Source organism: Callorhinus ursinus, unplaced genomic scaffold (genome assembly GCF_003265705.2).
Source record: "Callorhinus ursinus isolate GAN/ISIS: 27379988/994484 unplaced genomic scaffold, GSC_fseal_2.0 scaffold2, whole genome shotgun sequence".
NCBI lineage: Eukaryota > Metazoa > Chordata > Mammalia > Carnivora > Otariidae > Callorhinus > Callorhinus ursinus.
Genome location: NW_027397064.1, coordinates 56,324,378 through 56,345,612, shown reverse-complemented (window position 1 = coordinate 56,345,612; position 21,235 = coordinate 56,324,378). Strand labels below are relative to the sequence as shown.

The following is a 21,235-nucleotide window of genomic DNA, read 5'->3' as shown; positions in this document are numbered from 1 at the left end:
TTTTGTGTGTGGTGTAAAGAAATGGTCCAGTTTCATTCTTCTGCATGTGGCTGTTCAATTTTCCCAACACCATTTGTTGAAGAGACTGTCCTTTTCCACTGGATATTCTTTCCTGTTTTGTCAAAGATTAGATAACCACAGAGTTGAGGGTCCATTTCTGGATTCTCTATTCTGAAGATTCCCACTTTTTAAAATCATACAAACCATTAAAATATGTTCTGTGTGGCTCAAAAAACCTGAAAAACAGTCAGCTAAAGAATTAACACAACTTATCAACTATATGTCAGGAAGGCTGGATGGAAGGAAGGAAGGAAGGAAGGCACACACAAAGCTGATCCAAGAAAAAATTACTGCATGGTTTCAAACATTCAAGATACTTTGGGGGTGGGGGGACAATTAAGTAGAATGATTATTTAGAACATAACCAACATTCAAAAACAATTTGACACTCAGACCAAAGAAAAGAAAATAACTCAAGAAAATAACTAACCAGGGGCGCCTGGATGGCTCAGTCGTTAAGCGACTGCCTTCGGCTCAGGTCATGATCCGAGCGTCCTGGGATCGAGCCCCACATCGGGCTCCCTGCTCGGCTGGAGGCCTGCTTCTCCCTCTCCCACTCCCCCTGCTTGTGTTCCCTCTCTCGCTGTGTCTCTCTCTGTCAAATAAATAAATAAAATCTTAAAAAAAAAAAAGAAAATAACTATCCAACTGCTTGTAGATTTTTAAGCGCTGCCAGCCGCATCATTTCAGGCAGACCTGAATTCAAATCATAGCTCTGGCGCTCATCAGTTATGTAAATTATGGCCTAGTTTCCTAGTCTCTTTAAGCCTCAGTTTTCTCATCTTTAAAACAGGTATATTCCCACCCCTACAGGATTGTTATGAACAAAGTACACATCGCATTAAGTCACACAGTCAATTGTTACATGTAAGCTCTGTACAACCTCCAAAAAGAAGTTACTGTCTAAGAGATTAATGAAAGCTGCTACAGATACTGCCAGGACCCTGGCTACTGATCACTTGTCTATTTATTCCCTTCATAAATCAAAATGAAAATACCAGAAGAATGTGTGAGAGTAAATTTGAATGTGTTCTCTCTCTTCTTTCTGAAATATGTTTTGCTATCTTTATTACTAAAAGTGTTAAGTCTGTAACATGTACACCTGGAATCCAAGCCATATAAATCTGTTTCTCTAAATAAAGTCATCCCATACCCTTTACGAATTTACAAAATAAATAATTTTCCACTGCCTTTTTACTATATAATTTGGGTATCATTAAAAACTGCTTGACCTGGGGCACCTGGGTGGCTCAGTCAGTTAAGCATCTGTCCGCCTTCAGTTCAGGTCATGATCCTGGGATCCTGTGATCAAGGCCCACATCGGGGGGGTCCCTGCTCAGTGGGGAGTCTGCTTCTCCCTCTCGTCCTCTCTCTGCCCCTCCCCCTGCTTGTGCTCTCTCGCCCTCTCTCTCTCAAATAAATAAAATCTTAAAAAAAAGAGAAGGAAAAGGAAAACTGCTTGACCTAGAACATAAATTTTGATGCAACTTCTCTGGAATTTACACAAGTGTTTCTCAAAGTGGGTCCAGAGACAAAAAGTTTCAAGAGCTCACAGAGTAATAAAAATTTTTGTGATTTAAAAAAAAAAAAGGTTTCTTTATTTGCATTGATAATTCTCAACATAGATTAATGGACTATTTCAACACAGAGCAAGGACTTTGTAACCAGAACTGAGTTTAAAATCTGATTTCTTGGAATACTGCTCAGCCATCAAAAAAAATGAAATCTTGCCATTTGCAACGATGTGGATGGAAGCAGAGCAAAATAAGTCAATCAGAGAAAGACAATTATCATATGATCTCACTGATAAGTGGAATTTAAGAAACAAAACAGAGGATGGTACGGGAAGAGAGGACAAAATAAAACAAGACGAGATCAAAGAGGGAGACAAACCATAAGAGACTCTTAATCATAGGAAACAAACTGAGGGTTGCTGGAGGGGTGGGGGGCAGAGGGATGGGGTAACTGGGTGATAGACATTAAGGAGGGCGCATGATGTAATGAGCACTGGGTATTATATAAGACTGATGAATCACTGACCTCTACGTCTGAAACCGTTAATAATTATATGTTAATTAATTGAATTTAAATTTTAAAAATGGAAAAAATAAAATTCATTATAAAATGAAAAAAAAATAATAAAATCTGATTTCTAACTGTTACTAGCCATGTAATCTGGGGCAAATACTGTAACTCCTCTACTCTTTGGATTCCTCATTTACAAAATGAGGATAACAGTACCTATTCTTACAGAGGTGTTAAGAGGAATAAATGAGTTAATATTTGTACAGGGCTTAGAATACTGTATCTTTGTTAAAATAAAAACAGTTAGACTTCAGTTTTAGTTAGCGTTTCTCAAACTGTAATCCATAACAAAATCTCAGAGATAAATAGTTTTTCCCCTAATTTCAATTATAACCCTTTATCCTTTCATGGAAGGATATTATATATAAAATACACAAGAACATAAGAGGTAAGGTTTCTGTGTTGAAGGTAATTAAATTAGCCTCTGATATTCATTTCTCACATAAAGTTTATCCTCTGTGATATCATAAAAATACTTAAATTGCACTAAAAAACTGCAAGTATTTTTGTAGGGAATTAATTCAACTGAAATTCAATTTTGTGGCATTCTTTGGGTCAGTATTTAATGCTCATTCAAGCAACACAAGCACAAAAAATTTAAAAAAAGAAATCCTTTAAAGTTAACTACTAGTTTGTTTTGTTCAATAGCTTGAAGAGTATAGGCCATACAAAGAGGCAAAAAACCTAAAAACATGTATTAATTTTTTTTTTTTAGTTATATTTAACATATATCTAACGTTCTGGAAATTCCAGCACAATAAATATCACCTTATTTTCAGGCAGAAAATGAGTGCTAGGTATTTTGGCAGCACAACTTTGCTTACTGAAATTAAGAACTTCAAGCTCTTACCAACTCCACTTCCATGTAAACCCTATACTCAAGAGAGGACAGACAGTAGCCCAAGAACAGTCTACCAAGCTGTGCTCCCCTTCCCCCACGCACAACCCATCACACTCATTCCTTGAGCTGCCGAAATGATACCTGGCAGGAGTTTTTTTCCAACCTGCAACAAAACATTCAAATTGGGTATTATGTCTTAGATACATTCAACTACTTTGGCAGTGAAGAAGTAACTGAAAAGACAATAAAAGGGTTTTCATAAAGTAATCTAATTAAGATTTGCCTAAATTTGTCAACAAGTTTTTGTAAAAGCTATTCCCGAAGTTTACTTTAAAATCTTCTAAATGATTCATCTCACTTGTTAAATGTCACTTATTGAGCAAATTACTTATATTAATGTGTCATCATAATGTGTTAAGCTTTGGTTCCCTCACCTGGTAATTTATGCATTAAATTTGTAAAAACCTTATTCTTACCTCACATTTAATCCTCCTCCCTCCATCTAAGGTTTTCAGGGAAAGCTAACTCTTCAAGTTAACCTCAGTTCTATTAAAAATTCTGTTTAAAGAGGTTTTGCTTTAGTCAGCATGCATTAACATTTTTCAAGTTAAGAGGTTTTTTTTTTTTTGTTATAAAAGTACTTGGTCATAAATTTAACCTAAGCAGAGTTTATCTTACATTTAACAAACAAATGTACATGTATTTTCCCCTATCAATAGAGCTGACAGATGATTTTACAGGAAACTATTTTTAGGTATTAATATGAGTTTTTAAAGACCCAGTATCTTCTTTTGTGAACACAGGTAAAGCAAATTGAAAAAGGTACATTCTTTTTTTTTTTTCTTTAAGATTTTATTTATCTATTTGACAGAGAGAGACACAGCGAGAGAGGGAACACAAGCAGGGGGAACGGGAGAGGGAGAAGCAGGCTCTCCACAGAGCAGGGAGCCTGATGCGGAGCTCGATCCTACCATACCACCGTGAATGTGCCCGATCTCGTCTGATCTCAGAAGCTAAGCCTGGTCGGGCCTGGTTACTACTTGGATGGGAGAAAGGTACATTCTTAACGCAAGAGACAAGAAATCTAATGCAGTGAATCCATCAAAATCCTTTACTGACTTTCTACTTGATAAGAGTCATCAAACCCTATGTATTTCATTCAGCAACACAAATGACTAGAAACAACATATTCTATCTAGATAGGTTACAAAAGCATGCAAACATTGTAATCTAATCCGAGTCCAGTTCCTACTCCATGGAGCTCCGGCACAGGCTTCAAGAGTAAAAGCTACCTTTATAAAGGAATATTACTCAGCCTTTTGCAAACCCAGATGGAGCTAGAGAATATAATGCTAAGCGAACTAAGTCAGAGAAAGACAAATACTATATGATTTCACTCATATGTGGGATTCAAGAAACAAATGAACAAAAGAAAAACAAGAGACAAACCAAGAGACTCTTTTTATTTTGTACTTTTTTTATTATTATTATGTTATGTTAATCACCATACATACATCATCAGTTTTTGATGTAGTTAATGATATAATGATAGAGAACAAACTGATGGTTACCAGAGGGGAAGTGGGGGGGAAATGGGTGAAATAGGTGACAGGCATTAAGGAGGACACTTGTTTGTTTTCAAAGATTTTATTTATTTGACAGAGAGAGACAGAGCACAAGCAGGGGGAGCGACAGGCAGAGGCAGAGGGAGAAGCAGGCTCCCCACTGAGCAGGGAGCCTGATGTGGGGCTCGATCTCTGGGATCATGACCTGAGCCAAAGGCACTTAACAGACTAAGCCACCCAGGCGCCCCTAAGGAGGACACTTATGATGAGCACTGGGGGATGTATGGAATTGTTGAATCACTATATTGTACATCTGAAGCTAATATAATACTGTAAGTTAAATATACTGGAATTAAAATAAAAACCTTATTTAAAAAAAAAATATATATATATAGGGGCGCCTGCTTCTCTCTCTCCCCCTGCTTGTGTTCTCTCCCTCTGTCAAATAAAATCTTTAAAAAAAAAAATACATACACACATGCATATAAAGAATAAGAGCTACCTTTAATCCTTAGAAAATCAGGTACTTTTTCTATATACTGTTAAAGTTTTCCCTCAAACATCTATTTCTTCCAGAGGTTGGACAACATAGAGTTGGAGTTAATGCTATGGTCAAGACAGTAAGGATGTGGTAGGAAGGACTGATGCCATACAAAGTTGGTTTAATCACAGGGACTGACAACTTTCAATTATGTGACTTAAGCAAATCATTTTAACCTCTCTAAGCTTTGGTTTTCTCATTTTCAAATGAGGATGACAATAAGGCATACACATCTCACTGGGATCTTTGATGATCAAGACCTAACAATTTAAAAACCACTAAATAAACAAAGTGCTATAAAGCTATTCATTATTATTTTAAGTCGGACCTACTTGAGGCACCTGGGTAGCACAGTTGGTTAAGCATCTGACTCTTGGTTTCAGCTCAGGTTGTGATCTTAGGGTCATGAGATAGAGCCCCTCATTGGGCTCCATGCTCAGCATGGAATCTGCTTAAGACTCTCCCTCCCCTAGGGCACCTGGGTAGCTCAGTCGTTAGGTGTCTGCCTTCGGCTCAGGTCATGATCCCAGGGTCCTGGGATCGAGCCCCTCATTGGGCTCCCTGCTCCGCGGGAAGCCTGCTTCTCCCTCTCCCACTCCCCCTGCTTGAGTTCCCTCTCTTGCTGTTTCTCTCTCTGTCAAATAAATAAATAAAATCTTAAAAAAAAAAAAAAATACTCTCCCTCCCCTAAAATAAATAAATCTTAAAAAAAAAAAATTAAGTTGGACCTAGTTGTTTAGTCAGATAGGCCTTTTGGTAGGTCTGGGGTATTTATACCATAACCTATAATCCTGCTTCTCTAACTGGGGACTGCACACTGCTGGAAATACAGAATAAAGTAAACCATGAGATGCTAAAAACTTTTCCTTGAAGTCAAGTGTCTGGAGCTACACTATGTACCAAAAGCCCCCCAAGTTCCTCATCCTTTGCAGTTAGAGCTCTTAGGTAGAAAAGTTCGACAAACACAGGATTCTCACCATTTTCATAACACCCTGTATTTCCAGGTACTTTATGTTTTAGAGATAGGCAGTTCTGCCCATTAGCTCAAGATTTAGTCTGGCTTAAGGCAAAACTTTTTTAAGAATTTTTGTTTTTGTTTTTGTTTTTAAAGAAAAAAGTACTATTTCCCAAAACATCAAGAGTAAAAGAAACACTATGTTATTTAAAAACACTTAAAAGATCCATAAAAAAATAGGAAGAATGAGATTAAAGAAAACTGAAAAAGTAACAAACAGAAAACAGAAAACCAACCCCCTCTGGATTAATTTCAGCCCCTCCTAGGTTCCAGAAACCTGACTAACGGATGGGCCCAGAGGATATGCTAATGAACCATTAGCTTTCATCTGTAAACTTTTTTCAAAATGAAACAAAACAATACACATTGCTATTATTTCACTGATACAATATTCTCAACAAGACAAAACTCAAGTGATGGAGAACAGATCAATAGTTGTCAGGCTTCAGAGTGGCAAGAGTGTGACTATAAAGGGATAGCATAAGGGACTTTTTTGGGGGGTGAAGTGTTCTGCACCCTGTGTGCTGGTGGTTACACAAATCTATACATATGCTAAAATTCATAGAACTGTATGCCAAAATAAGTCAATTTTACTATATGATAATTTAAAAAATAAAATACACATACTTCTAAATATTATAAATGAAATTTTTATTTTATTTTTTTAAAGATTTTATTTATTTATTTTGACAGAGAGAGAGAAAGAGCAGAAGAGGGAACACAAGCAGGGGGAGTGGGTGAGGGAGAAGCAGGCTCCCCGCGGGGCAGGGAGCCGGAGGTAGGGCTCAATTCCATTACCCCGGGATCATGACCTGAACCAAAGGCAGACGCTTAACGACTGAGCCACCCAGGCGCCCCAAATGAAATTTTTAAAAAAATGTTTTGCCCAACAAACTAACAAACTTGCCAAAAAATAATAGTTTAGAATTTTTAAAGAATTCTCCAGCTGAAAAGATTCTATACATCAGATTAGCATATGAAAGAGACAAATAATTTCACTTTAATGCACCAAAATCCAAGTTTCTTCACAAAATGTCAGGTTTCATTCTGATTTGTAAATCAATACAAATAGTGCACAAACCTACTAATTATAATCTAGAAATAGGACATCAACTCCAATGCTTACACTACTGAAACAATCAGGGTAACACAGTCCAATCAAAACTCCCCTGGAAGAAAAGGTGACACAGAAGTTGTTGCTGGTTTTTTGTTTGTTTGTTTGTTTTTTAATTTTCCACACTCTTTTTCTTTTTTGTTTTACTGAGTGAAATTAACATTTAAGAAACTGTGCATAAAGTGTACAATTTGATATAGAGTATGTATATACCTGTGACACCATCACCACAATCAAGAATTATGAACACTCCCATCATCCCAAGTTTCCTCACACCCCTTCTAATCCCTCCCCCGCTCCTTCCCCTTCCCCATCCCCTTGACCCCAGGCAACCACTGATCTGCCTTCTGATATATTTAGTTTGTATTTTCTAGAATCTTATATAAATGGAATCATATAGTTTATGTTCTTTTCTGGACTGGCTTCTTCTACTTAGCATAAATTATTTTGAGATTAATTCATGTTACTATGTGCAGAAAAAAATGTTAACATTACATCTACCTCCTATATAAAATTGGTCTACATTTTCTACAAACTGGCTTACATACTAAAGGAGTATCTTCAATAAGCTACATAAGAAGTTTCACATAATGAACGAATTATTAGATTATTCTTCAATTACTGTTCTTTTGAAAAAGTTTTCTAAGCATTTTTTAAAGTTTCCTAAGCATTTATAATAGCAAGAAAAATGTCACCCTGCAGTAAGTGAAGACTGATTCTGTTTTCAAATTAATTTTAAAAAGCAGGGATTCATATGTACTATTAAAAATACTTCCCACAAAGCTTTGTTTATAAAATTCACCAGAATAAAAAGATTAGCTCTCATACTTCCCATCAGGCAAAGTCTGGCAATTTTTATATTTTTGTGTCCCAGTAAGACTTACTTTTGCTTCAGTAACCCTTGTTTACAGAAAGAGTAAATTCTTGTTTATCTAGCTGAACCCATAGCTATCAGTTAGTATTCAGTAACTTTAAAAACACAAGGTAATTGTAACTCTAAATCTGCGTACATGTGAAGAAGATAATCTTCCATTTTTTCTAGTATCTCTCATTACCTTATTAGCTTACCTTACAAACAAGAAAACCCCTGAAAATAAAATTTTAAAGAGAACTCTAGGGGCACCTGGGTGACTCAGTCAGTTAAATGTCTGCCTTCAGCTCGGGTCATGATCTCAGGATCCTGGGATGAGCAGGGAGTCTGCTTCTCCCTCTGCCTCTGCCCCTCCCCCTGCTTGTGCTCTCTATCTGCCTAATAAACAAAATCTTTCAAAAAAAAAAAAAAAAGAAATTTAAAGAGAACTCTAATGACTCATGGAGAAAGGGACCTAAAACACCTACACATTAGGCAACAAACCCCACAAGAAAAAAACACTATTTAAGGGGTAAGCAAACAAAAGAATGCGTATAGATTCTTTTACAAAAGAAGTGTTCTACATTTGTCATGCCAGACATCTATGAAAATCATTATCAGTATCTTGAAAATAATATTTTTATAACAATGAAATTTCAAACTTTTGGTGCCTAACTCCATTTTGATTTCTTAAAACATTAAAAATGTAACTCAACTGAGTAACTGCCAAGTAAGCTGCTGGAACAATTTAATCTGCCTTCCTACCCCAACTCTCCATTTAAAACTCTTCATATTTAAGCCAGTAAGCCTAAATATGGTGGACATGGTGAATCCCCAATTACCTCCCTGTCTCTTTCCCACTGCTCCTCAACATCATTCATCCTAGCCACACTGATAGTCCTCTCAAAGCAGCAGGGCCTTGAAACAAGCCATTTACCCTAAATAATCAATCTCACCTTTCTTTTCCTCCTTCCCCTAACATATTAGCTCCCACTCAATCTTTCCCTCCCAGCATAACCATCATTTCCTCAAGGCAACACCACACCCTCACATGCACATGCTGTCTCTCTTCTTTGTGCACAATTAGAGAATGCATCCTATGTTTATATGACCATTTATTCAATGTCTGTCTCCTCCACTGGTTTGTAAGCTCTATGAGGGCAAGAGTCATACTTGTTTTTACTCACCATTACATCCCTCAGCATCTAGCACACTTGAAAGAGGTGCTCCATAAATAACGTGTCAAATGATTAGACAGAGTGAACTAAAGATTTAAAACCAAAGCAAACCTGTCAAAGTATTTATATTTAAAACAAGAATAAATTTTTGAGGCAATGTATATATTTACATATGTCTAATAACCAAGAGAAGTAAACAAGGTGAGGGAAAAGTTAATTTTTTTATTTTTTTTTATTTTATTTTATTTTTTTTTAAATATTTTATTTATTTATTTGACAGAGAGAATGAGATAGAGAGAGACAGCATGAGACGGGGGAGGGTCAGAGGGAGAAGCAGACTCCCCGCTGAGCAGAGAGCCCGATGCGGGACTCGATCCCAGGACTCCAGGATCATGACCTGAGCCGAAGGCAGTCGCTTAACCAACTGAGCCACCCAGGCGCCCAAAGTTAATTTTTTTAAAAATTAAATTAATGGAGAGAAACATAGCATTAATAAATTAAAATTCAAAATAAACCAAAATTTCCCATTCGTAATTTTTTCTCTCTCCTAACATTCAGATGTTCTTTTTTTTTTTAATATTTTATTTATTTGTCAGAGTGATAGAGAGCACAAGCTGGGGGAGGGGCAGAGGGTGAGGGAGAAGCAGATTCCCCGAGGAGCAGAGAGCCCGATGTGGGACCCAATCCCAGAACCCTGGGATTATGACCTGAGCCGAAGGCAGATGCTTAACCGACTGAGCCACCCAGGTGCCTCCATTCAGATGTTCTAATGGAAGGCTTAAAAGTGCCCTGGGCATTAATACATACATCATCACTGTACTGTCCCTTTCCTTAGTAGTTGTTTTTTTGTTGTTGTTTTTTAAGTCATCTCCATACCCAACATGGGGCTCAAACTCTCAACCTCAAAATTGAGTAGCATGCTCTGCCGACTAAGCCAGCCAGGTATCTGGTCCCTTTCCTTAGTAGTTTTATATCAATTGTCTAAAACAAAAATAGAGAAACTAAAAAAATATAACCATAGAAAATGGATTTTTTTCTCACCAAAATAAGAAATGATGAATTTAAGAATTAAAACAAGTTTCAAATGTTGTAACAGGCAAATAAGTAAATAATTCCCAGTAAGTTAAAAAAAAAAAGTCCAAATCCAACAATGTAATTACACATTTATTAATATAATTATTCAATATTTATTTCCACCACTAGACTAGAAGCTTCATAATACCAGAGAATGTTAGATTCTGCTACCCACTATCTATTTCCAGCACCTAAAACACAAAATATTTACTATATAATTAATAAATAAGTCAACTGCATTTCTGGTGACTTTAAGGTATCTGAAGAATATAATCTTTAAATAAAGAGTAATATGAAAGCTAAATCTTTCACATTCATATTTAGTAATCTGATTATTGAAGACAAAAATGTATCATAATTTAGAATTAAAGAATTCCCAATTTTCAGTTTCAAAGTAATCACTTTATCTCTTTAATCTCTGCAAATCTTTTTTACTGATTATAATTCTATGAAGGTGTTTTGTTCTGAGTTCTGTGTACTATAAAATAATACATACCATATTTCATCAATTCTAAGATGCATATTTTCACAGTTTAACACCTCTGATATCAAATTACTATAAGAAACCAGGGTATCTAGTTTAAATGGATTTTTTTCCCTTTCTTCACAATAGCTTTAGCCTGAATGAAATACAATAAAGTATGTATGCTCCTAACCAAATTCATTTTTCCCCTAAGGGTTAGAAAAACATATCAGACGAATATTATACAACAGATAACAAAACAAAGACTTGATTACATTTACTAATGGTTTCAGGCCATTATCAGGATCTTACCATCACCCTTAACTGCTCCACCTCTGAAAATGTTAAGTCAAATATCCCTCCCCCTATGCCCAGCATATCTGTTCTTGAACCTCCTTAGGTAATTAGATCTACGACCCTTCCATTTTTCAGTCCTCTGTTATGTTCCCTCCTACTCTATGTTAAGCTCTATTCCACCCATCAGTTCAATCTTTCTCACCCCAAAACTTCAATTCTCTCACCTCCATCCTCATGTCACACCTGCTCGATCAATCCTGCTTCCTTATAGACATCTCTTACCTGGATGTCCCAGGTACACAAATTCAAAAAACTATCCCAAACTGGGGCACCTGGGTGGCTCAGTCAGTTAAGCATCCGACTTTTTTTTTTTTTTTTTAAGATTTTATTTATTTCTGACAGAGAGAGAGCGAGCACAGGCAGGGAGAAGCAGCAATAAAGGAGAGGGAGAAGCAGGCTCCCTGCTGAGCAGGGAGCCCGATGCGGGGCTCAATTCCAGGACCCTGGGACCATGACCTGAGCCGAAGGCAGACGCTTAACCAACTGGCCACCCAGGCACCCCAAGCATCCAAATCTTGATTTCAGCTGAGGTCATGATCTCAGGGTCGTGAGATTGAGCCCCGCGTCGGGCTCGGTGCTGACTATGGAGCCTGTTTGGAATTCTCTCCATCTCTCCCTCTGCCCCTCCCCCTACTCTCTCACACTCTCTCTCAAAAAGCAAAACAAAACAAAACTGTATCAAACTGGCCTCATTAAGTCTCTTCCAAGACTTGCTGGTCCTTCTACATTTAACATGTCAGTGAATACCATCAAGATTCATTCAACTGGCCCAGTCCAGAAATCCAGGAGTCACACCTGATTCCACTTCTCTTTGAAACTCTCACATCAGTCACCAGAACCAGTAAAAAAAAAATCAAGCTGTCAGGAAAACAAAGGCTATCGCCAGTGCACGGGCTTTAAGTAGCAGTACTCTACATAACTGAATTCCTCCCCACGGCCCCCCAACCCCAGCCACAACCCTATTCTTCACCTGCACCACAAACCCTTCCAGAAGGTGTCTCCATACCTCCACCCAATATGAAGTTACCTAAATCAGTCCTTCTCGAAGTATGTATAGTGGACTTTTGTAAAGTACAATAAAAATGGAGGCACCTGGGTGGCTCAGTCATTAAGCGTCTGCCTTCAGCTCAGGTCATGAAGGATGGAGCCCCACATTGGGCTCCCTGCTCAGCAGGGAACCTGCTTCTCCCTCTCACTCTGCCCCTCCCCACCACTCCTATGCACTCTCTCTCTGTCAAATAAATAAATAAATCTTTATAAAAAAAACAATAAAATGAAAAATTTTTTAAAAACATACAGAAATACTAGCACAATTTGTTAGATTCAAATAACAAAAAAAATCCTCAAATGGCTATAAAATTTTCTAAATGCTCATTTATAATTGCTATAGTTATCTAGTCATGGACCCGAAACAAACAAAAGCACTAAACAAGACCACAACTGGCCTGTACCCCTAACTTGCATTTCCTTCATTTGCACTGATTTGTTGATTACAATACCATGCAGTGCAGTCTTGACCTGAATCTTAACCTAAACCTAACCTGAACCTTTCTGTCAAAGAATTACTATGTTCTTGGCTCACTTCTGCACTCAAGAGAACGTAAACTAGCACATAGTTCTACCAGTTTTCCTCTTTGCTTTATACACCTCTCTCCATCAAGGATTAGCTCATCTGTAGTTTCTCCTTAACCCTCTCATCTCAGTAACTACCCTGGATGCCTGTCTCTTCTCTGAAATAACAGAATCCCCTCCTCTATTAATTCTGCCTTCTCAACGCATGGAAAGCAACAATGCAGAAAAGTTCCACAAGTTAAGAAAAGTTCAAATGCCTTTATAAGCAACAAAATTATTTCCACATAGAAACACTTCCCAATGGTGGCGGGGAGGGTGGGCAGGAATACTCAGGGACAGGGCATCAAAGGGATTCGGCAAAAAATACAGCATTAAAGGTAACCCCTGCCCCCTAAAAAAAAAAAAAAAGAAAGAAAGAAAGAAAGAAAAGAAACACTTTTCAATGGATCCAATCCAGAGCAGGGGATGGAATTCAGTTAGAATATCAATACAGCACATATTTGCTATGGAATAAGCCTTCTTGTATGGAAATGATACTATATAACATTAAAGTCACAATTAGCAGACCAATCCATGATTCATTTTGTGAAGCAAAGCAAATCTATTAGTCATTACTAATTTTATTTGAGCAATAATGGAAAGAAAACACTGATTATAATGAAATGAATCAATTAAATAAACAACTGTACTTACGTGTTAGATGAAAGATTCCATCACAGGCACTGATATGAGATAGAAAGGCATTTCCCAAGCCTTGACCATTGTGAGCTCCTTTCACAAGGCCAGCAATATCCACTACATTTAGAAAGGCAGGAATTTTGCTGAAAAACAAAAGATGGTTTTATTATAAAATAGTACTAAGAACGTGTTTATTAGCCAAATCGATTTCCAAAATATTTTACATGAAGTAATCCTTTCCCTTCTAGAGCAATGTTTAGAAGACTCTCAAGAATGATTATATAAATGAATACCAAAAAATAAATAAATAAATAAGAAATAATCTTTTAATACTTTAGGACTTTCTTACCTAGGAAAATGAAGGAAAACTGTAAAGCAGAATAGATGTTTTTATTGTGTCTACAAAGAACTAAAACTCATACCATTAATTTTACTATACTGTTCTTTTGGCCCATGCACATAGACACAAAAGCAATGGAGAATATTTTAAGAATATACTGATAAAAGGTAATCATTTTAGAATGAGCCAACATATTTTGTGATGGGCACTGGACTAAGTGATTTACATGTATCACTTCAAAGTTCAAAACAACTCCATCAGGTAAGTGCTATTATTAAATCTACTTTAAAGATGAGGAAATTGAGGGCGCCTGGGTGGCTCAGTTGGTTAAGCAACTGCCTTCAGCTCAGGTCATGATCCTGGAGTCCCGGGATCGAGTCCCGCATCGGGCTCCCTGCTCAGCAGGGTGTCTGCTTCTCCCTTGGACCCTCCCCCATCTCATGCTCTCTCTCTCTATCTCATTCTCTCTCTCAAATAAATAAATAAAATCTTTAAAAAAAAAAAATAAATAAAGATGAGGAAATTGAGCCTGAGAGGAATTAAGAAATCTATGTACATTCAGGGGATTACTCAGCTAGTGGTAACAAAACTGAGATTCAAACACAGGATATCTGGATTTGCATTTAATCATCATGTAGGTTATATAGACAAAAAATGCATACAATGATGTGAACTAGTTATCAGCATGGTAATAATCTAGTTGTTAACAACAGCAACAGAAATAAAGGCATATACAAAATAACCTCTGCTTTGTTCAAAGTAAAGGCATAGTTAACACAAGTTAGAAACCAAGTTAGGAAAACCAGCTGGCCATGTACATATGGAGATTAAAGGACAGCTGACCCTTGAACAACACAGGGGTGAGGGGTGCCAACCTCCAGGCAGTCAAATATCCACATATAACTTTTGACTCCCCAGAAAACTTAACTACTAATAGCCTACTATTGACCAGAAGCCTTACCAATAACATAAACAGTTGATTAACATGTATGCTTATATGTTGTATACTGTATTCTTACATATGAAAATAAAGTAAGCTAGGAAAAGAAAATGTTAAGAAAAATCATAAGGAAGACAAAATACATTTATAGTACTGCACTGTAAAAAAAAAAGTGTGTATAAGGGGACTGCACTGTTCAAACCCACGCTGTTCAAGGGTCAACTGTACTATTGTACAGTTGTACTATTGTACTACTAAATTACTGTCAATTTTTTTATTTGCTTAACCACAAGAGGCCAAAATTATATTATAGAAAAAATGAATATGGGTTCCCATTCAATATTTTTATTTCCATAAAAGCATTTAATCAATGTTTACTAGCAAAGGAAAAGGGAAATTTTGAGAAATTAATTCCCTCACTGCCTAAAATTTCAACAAATTTGAAGTCTAAGAGCTTTATGATTGTTGTTGTTCTCTTGAGGTCTCTGAAAAATTTCAGCAATGTCACATGACCACATAGTCTAGCAGTGACAAGGGCCCACATCTAAAGAGTCGGAGTGGGGAGAAAAGATAGCACAATAGCAGCTGGGGCCTGTACAAGGCATCTCGGCAGGAGAGGACCAAGGACCAAACCAGCAGTGTCCAAACCAGCCAACAAGACAAAGGCATCAAGAGATTGGCGACATATAAAGGAACTGAACAAACAAGCACATTAATGGGACAACTGGAGAAAACTAAATGGAATCTACGAATTAGATGGTAACACTGGATCAATGTTAATGTACCGATTTTGGTGGTTTACTGTGGTAATGTAAGAGAATGTCTGGGGGCGCCTGGGTGGTTCAGTCAGTTAAGGGTCTGACTTTTGGTTCCGGCTCAGGTCATGACCCCAGGGTCCTGGGCCCTGCATCGGGCTCCCCACTGAGAAGCTCCCTTCTCCCTCTCCCTCTGCCCCTCCCCGTGCTCGTGCACTCTCTCTCACTCTCTCAAATAAATAAAATCTTTAAAAAGGGGGAGCAAAAATGTCTGTATTTAGTAAATACAAATTTAAGAATTTAAGTGCAATGTGGCATCACGTCTGCCACTCATTCTCAAAAGTTCAAAGAAATTTGGGTGAAAGGTACACAAGCATTCTGTGGGTAATTTTGCATCTTTTATATAAATTTGAAATTATTTAAAAATAAAAAAGGTTTCCAAAAGAAAACAGAAGCCAGTTTGAGGAGTCAATTTCAGGAATATAATTTGAACCAGTCCAATGACTGACATATTGTAACCAATTGAGTAACCCTTCCATGCATGAATACATGAGCGAATAAATGAAGACAAGAAAGCTCTTCCTTACAGTAGGTGGCCAACAAATAGTAAGAAGAAATGAGGGAATTATAAAATCACCATGTGGCCATAATCACTGTAATAATTAATTCATTTAAAAAAATCAGTGGGTGCTCAAACTAATGGATGAAAGTAGAAAAAGTGAATAAATTTGGTATTTATTTTGTGGCTAGAACTCATGAGAATTGGGACACCTGGGTGGCTCAGTTGGTTAAGCGTCTGCATTTGGCTCAGGTCATGATCCCAGGGTCCTGGGATCAAGTCCCGCATCAGGCTCCTTGCTCAGCGGGGGAGGCTGCTTCTCCCTCTGCCTGCCACTCCCCCTGCTTGTGCTCTCTTTCTCTCTCTCTCTGACAAATAAGTAAAATCTTTAAGAAAAAAAAAAAGAACTCAAGAATTGTTGATAGATTGGATGTAGGGGTGAGGAAAGAGAGGAACCAAGGATAAATCTTGGACTTTGACTTAAGCAACTGAGGAAATAATAGTGCTATTTATTGAATTATAAAAGTCCTGAAGAACAAATTTGGCACGAGGCAGAGTGAAATGAAGAGGTCCATTTTGGACATGTCAAGTCTGAGGCACCTATTTAGTCATCCAGGTGTCAATGTCAAGAAGGTAATTAGATATGTCTGTAAATCAGCAGAGTTCAGGAATAGAGACAGAAACTTGGGATTTATCAGCACATTTCAAATGGTGAGAAACTAAAGGCAAACTAAATTCTCAGTAATAGGGAAATAAACTATACATTCGTGTAATATAGTATTAAACAAAGTTATATTAGAAATTATTTAAATCTGTATTTTTTAATCTAGAAAAATATTAGTAATACCCCAAGTAAGAATATATTCTATTTTTGTAAGTATGTGTGTTTACCTCCCAGGGAAAAGTATGGAAGGATATACCTCCAAGTATTTATATCTGTGATATCAAGGTAGAAATATAGGTGATTTTTACTCTTCTCTTTATACATTTCCATACTGTCTGAACTTCCTACAATGAACCTGTATTATTTTATTTTTTCTAATTAAAGATATAATACATGCTTGTTACAAAAACTTCAAACAATATCAATACAAGAAAGTAAAATTCAAAAAAATAATAATAAACGAAAAGAAAGTAAAAATCACCTAAAATTCCACTACTCGAAGATAACCGTCAGTTTCATACATTTTCCCATGAATATACATGTATATGTATAATTTTACATGAATGGAATCATGTAATACAGGCCACTTACTCCCTCTACTTCATATTCCCCTGAAAAAAATAACTGCAATGTTAACAGCCAGATGTATCCTTTCTCACCTTTCTCTGTGCTCTCTACATTATAATCACCTATAATACATTAATGTTGGAGAAAAAAACACTTCGTGTTTTTTTTTTTAACTACGCCACACATGGGGCTTGAACTCACAACCTCAAGATCAGCAGACACATATTCTACCAAATGAGCCAGGCAGGCACCCCCTATATGATTTTAAATATATTCCTTACATATTTTTACTCAGTCTATATAGGGTCAACAAATAAAGAATGGCATAAAGATTTTCTTACCTTGCTGGTTTGTGGTACTGGCAAAGAAAGTCAAACCTTTCATCTGGCACAGGTACTCTGCTCTCATTAGGATCAATAGTGCAGAATGGGAAGTTTTCTGCTGAAGCCTGACTATTGGTTAATACATTGAAGAAGGTAGATTTCCTAAAATAAACAAAAACAATTTCAATCAATTCTTAGGATTAACACTGAGAAAAACTTAACCTCATTTTCATGTCAATGCTCAAATAAGATCCATGGTAATTATAAAGCCAATCTGGGAAGGGAAGGTGGAGAATAACAGAAATGAATGAAATTTACTAACAGAAATGAATTTTTTTACTAACAGAAAAGAACGAAATTTACAACAATGCAGCTCATGATTTATAATCAGTTTATGTTCCTATCTCAGTCTATTTGAAACTTGAAAAGCACTTTCCCAAAGAATCTTTTTTATAAGTAATAACTAGTTTCACACACTATAAAAAGTATTTTATTTCTAAAGTACCTGGCAGTACCAGTACCACTTCACCTATATCTAATATAATCTTCTCCAGCATAAATGTAGAGAGGTGTGCATCTAGCTAGGTCAATCATGGCCCAAGCATTCTAAATTGGGAAACAGATGCCAAGTATGTAATAGGAAATGGGAAGCTGGAGCTCAGACTCCCTACTAATTGTTAATAATACAGATTACTGTTAAATCTAGAGTAATGAACTGTGAATTATGAAAAATCAAAATGTGAATTCTTCAAGATATAATAAATTAAGAAAAAGATCTATTGATAATAAATTGTCAAGGCGCTGGGTGGCTCAGTTGGTTAAGTGTCTGCCTTCAGCTAAGGTCATGATCCCAGAGTCCTGGGATCAAGCCCTGAGTCTGGCTCCCTGTTCAGCAGGGAGGCTGCTTCTTCCTCTCCTCCCTACTTTTTTTTTTTAAGATTTTATTTATTTATTTGTCAGAGACAGAGAGAAAGAGCACAAGCAGGGGGAGCTATAGGCAGAGGGAGAAGGCTCCCTGCTGAACAAGGAGCCCAATGTAGGACTCGATCCCAGGACCCAGGGATCATGACCTGAGCTGAAGGCAGACGCTTAACTGACTGGGCCACCCAGGTGTCCCGCTCTCCTCCCTACCTGTGCTCTCTCTATCTCTGTCTCTCTCGCTCAAATAAATAAATAAAATATTTAAAATAATATTGATAATAATAATAATAATAAATTGTTGCTAATGTTCTAATTATCTGATTCTTATCAGGTAATACATGCTCAGAGAATGCCAACTCTCATATTAACACTAGCTACATTTCTTTTTTTCTTTTTTAAGTAGGCTCCACACTAGGTGTGGAGCCCAATGCAGGGCTTGAACTCACAACACTGAGATCAAGACCTGAACTGAGATCAAGAGTTGGATGCTTAACCAACTGAGCCACCCAGGCACCCCCAGCTACATTTCTAAAATATGATCATTACAGTGTCAAAATTCACAGAGCAAAATCCAAAACAAAATGGTATTTTTAAAGGTTTGTTGATCTATTCTATACTATTTTCCAATTCCATCACTAATATGGACAGCAGAGAATTCACTATAGTGAATTTTCTTGCTCCAGAAATAGGACTGTAGCATACATGAGGACTTAAAATGAAAATTACTGGGGCGTCTGGGTAGCTCAGTCATTAAGCGTCTGCCTTCGGCTCAGGTCATGATCCCAGGGTCCTGGGATCGAGCCCCACATCGGGCTCCCTGCTCAGTGGGAAGCCGGCTTCTCCCTCTCCCACTCCTCCTGTTTGTGTTCCCTCTCTCACTGTATCTCCCTCTGTCAAATAAATAATAAAATCTTAAAAATATATATATATAAAAAAAAGATATGACCTAAGCCTATAGGAAGAAATTGATACTACAATTAGCTCATCTGACTGAACTTTTAACCAAAGAAGTAACCCCTTTAAAAACAAAAACAAAAACATGGGGCGCCTGGGTGGCTCAGTCACTAGGCGTCTGCCTTCAGCTCAGGTCATGGTCCCAGGGTCCTGGGATCGAGCCCCACATCGGGCTCCCTGCTCGGCGTGGAGCCTGCTTCTCCCTCTCCCACTCCCCCTGCTTGTGTTCCCTCTCTCACTGTATCTCTCTTTGTCAAATAAATAAATAAAATCTTTAAAAACAAAACAAAACAAAACAAAAACTCTGAGACTCTTTAAAGAGAGTTATGAACAAAAGGCAACAATCAAGGCTTCTTTAAGTACTACTGGTGAGAAGTATACTTTGGCAACAAGACAGGTTTAACTTGTACCTGCCTATAGGTCTTTAAATATTATTCTTATATCACATTCAGACTAAACATTTTTTAATAAAGAAGAAATGTTTGCTAAATAGCCACATAAATCATTACTGGTTACTTAGAGCACCATTGGCCAAATCAGTAGCTTTTAAATGCCTGCCTATAACATAATTAGCTAAGAATGTAAAGACATGCATTACCAGGCTTCTTTCCAGACCTGGTGTAAGTACCAGTATTTTGAAAATATCTTACGTGTTGCATATGTAAAGTCATGTTTTGGACCAACGCTACATTCAGACTCAGCTAACAACTCACTAAGTAATACTGACTGTTGTAGAATTTATACTGGCAATCTCTCAGAGTCTGGTAACAATCCCAGAACTCTAGGAATGAAAATTAAAAAGAAATCACTACTTTCTTTTTTTTTTTTAAGGTTTTATTTTAAAGTAATCTCTATACCCAATGTGGGGCTCAAACTCACAACACCAAGATCAAGAGTCACATGCTCTTCCGACTAGGCCAGTCAGGTGCACCAAAATCACTGCTTTCTATAAAGCTAGCTTTTAATTTCAATCCTGTTAAGATAAATGTCACAGTACTTAATTTAAAATAATCTGTGTATTTATAAAGTTCTTCTATGTATTTATAAAGTTCTAGTCCACCTACTTTCAAAAAGATTCTGAAGCTCAATACAATTTTTAAAATTAACACATATAATAAGGCAGATAATTTTTTAAAAAGAGAACTCACGCTCAGATTATGATCTTTAAATACCGTGTCCTTTAAAAATAACCAGGACTGGGCACCTGGGTGGCTCAGTCAGTTAAGCGTCTGCCTTCGGCTCAGGTCATGATCTCAGGGTCCTGGGATGTTCAGCCCAGCTTCCCTCTCCCTCTACCTGCCTCCCACTCATGCTCTCTCTCTTCCTCTCTCTCTCAAATAAATGAATAAAAACGAAATAACCAGGACTCCTTGGAGAAACGGCTAGTTCCAGGTCTGGGACCAGAAATATGAAGATAAGTCTCAATTTTTCCCAAAGAAAAGAAGAAATCTATGAAAGATCATAAAGTCTTATCAAAAAAAAAAAAAAAGGACTCTGAAGCCAACTTGAATAGCCAAAAATAGATCACTCTGGGCATCAATAAGAACAGCTAACGATAACTGTAACAAATCAAATAACTTTTTATCCACAAGTTGTCCATAATCCGCAACAAAACCAAACCAAAATAAGCCCTCTCTGGCCACCTTTTAAGGATGCTAGGGTGATTGATTCTTTTAAAGATTACGTAAAGCACTTATTTCTTATATGAACTGTACTTTTAGAGTAACAAATACTTGATTAAGAGGAGATTGCCTTATGGACATATTCTAGCCAATAAATGAGGAAAGAATAAGAAACTTAGAATACTACCATTTTGCAA

The 21,235-nt window shown here is 37.1% G+C and overlaps 1 protein-coding gene across 1 annotated transcript in view; it reads right to left on the bottom strand.

The window, feature by feature from the left end:
- Window positions 1-21,235, bottom strand: part of OLA1 (Obg like ATPase 1) — a 189,498-nt gene that overhangs the window by 153,263 nt on the left and 15,000 nt on the right. The window contains exons 3-4 of the mRNA XM_025850090.2: window positions 17,560-17,703; window positions 13,409-13,536 (exon numbers count right to left, since the gene is read on the bottom strand). Of these exons, the coding sequence (XP_025705875.1) occupies window positions 13,409-13,536; window positions 17,560-17,703 (272 nt within the window). The remainder of the gene's footprint in view (window positions 1-13,408; window positions 13,537-17,559; window positions 17,704-21,235) is intronic.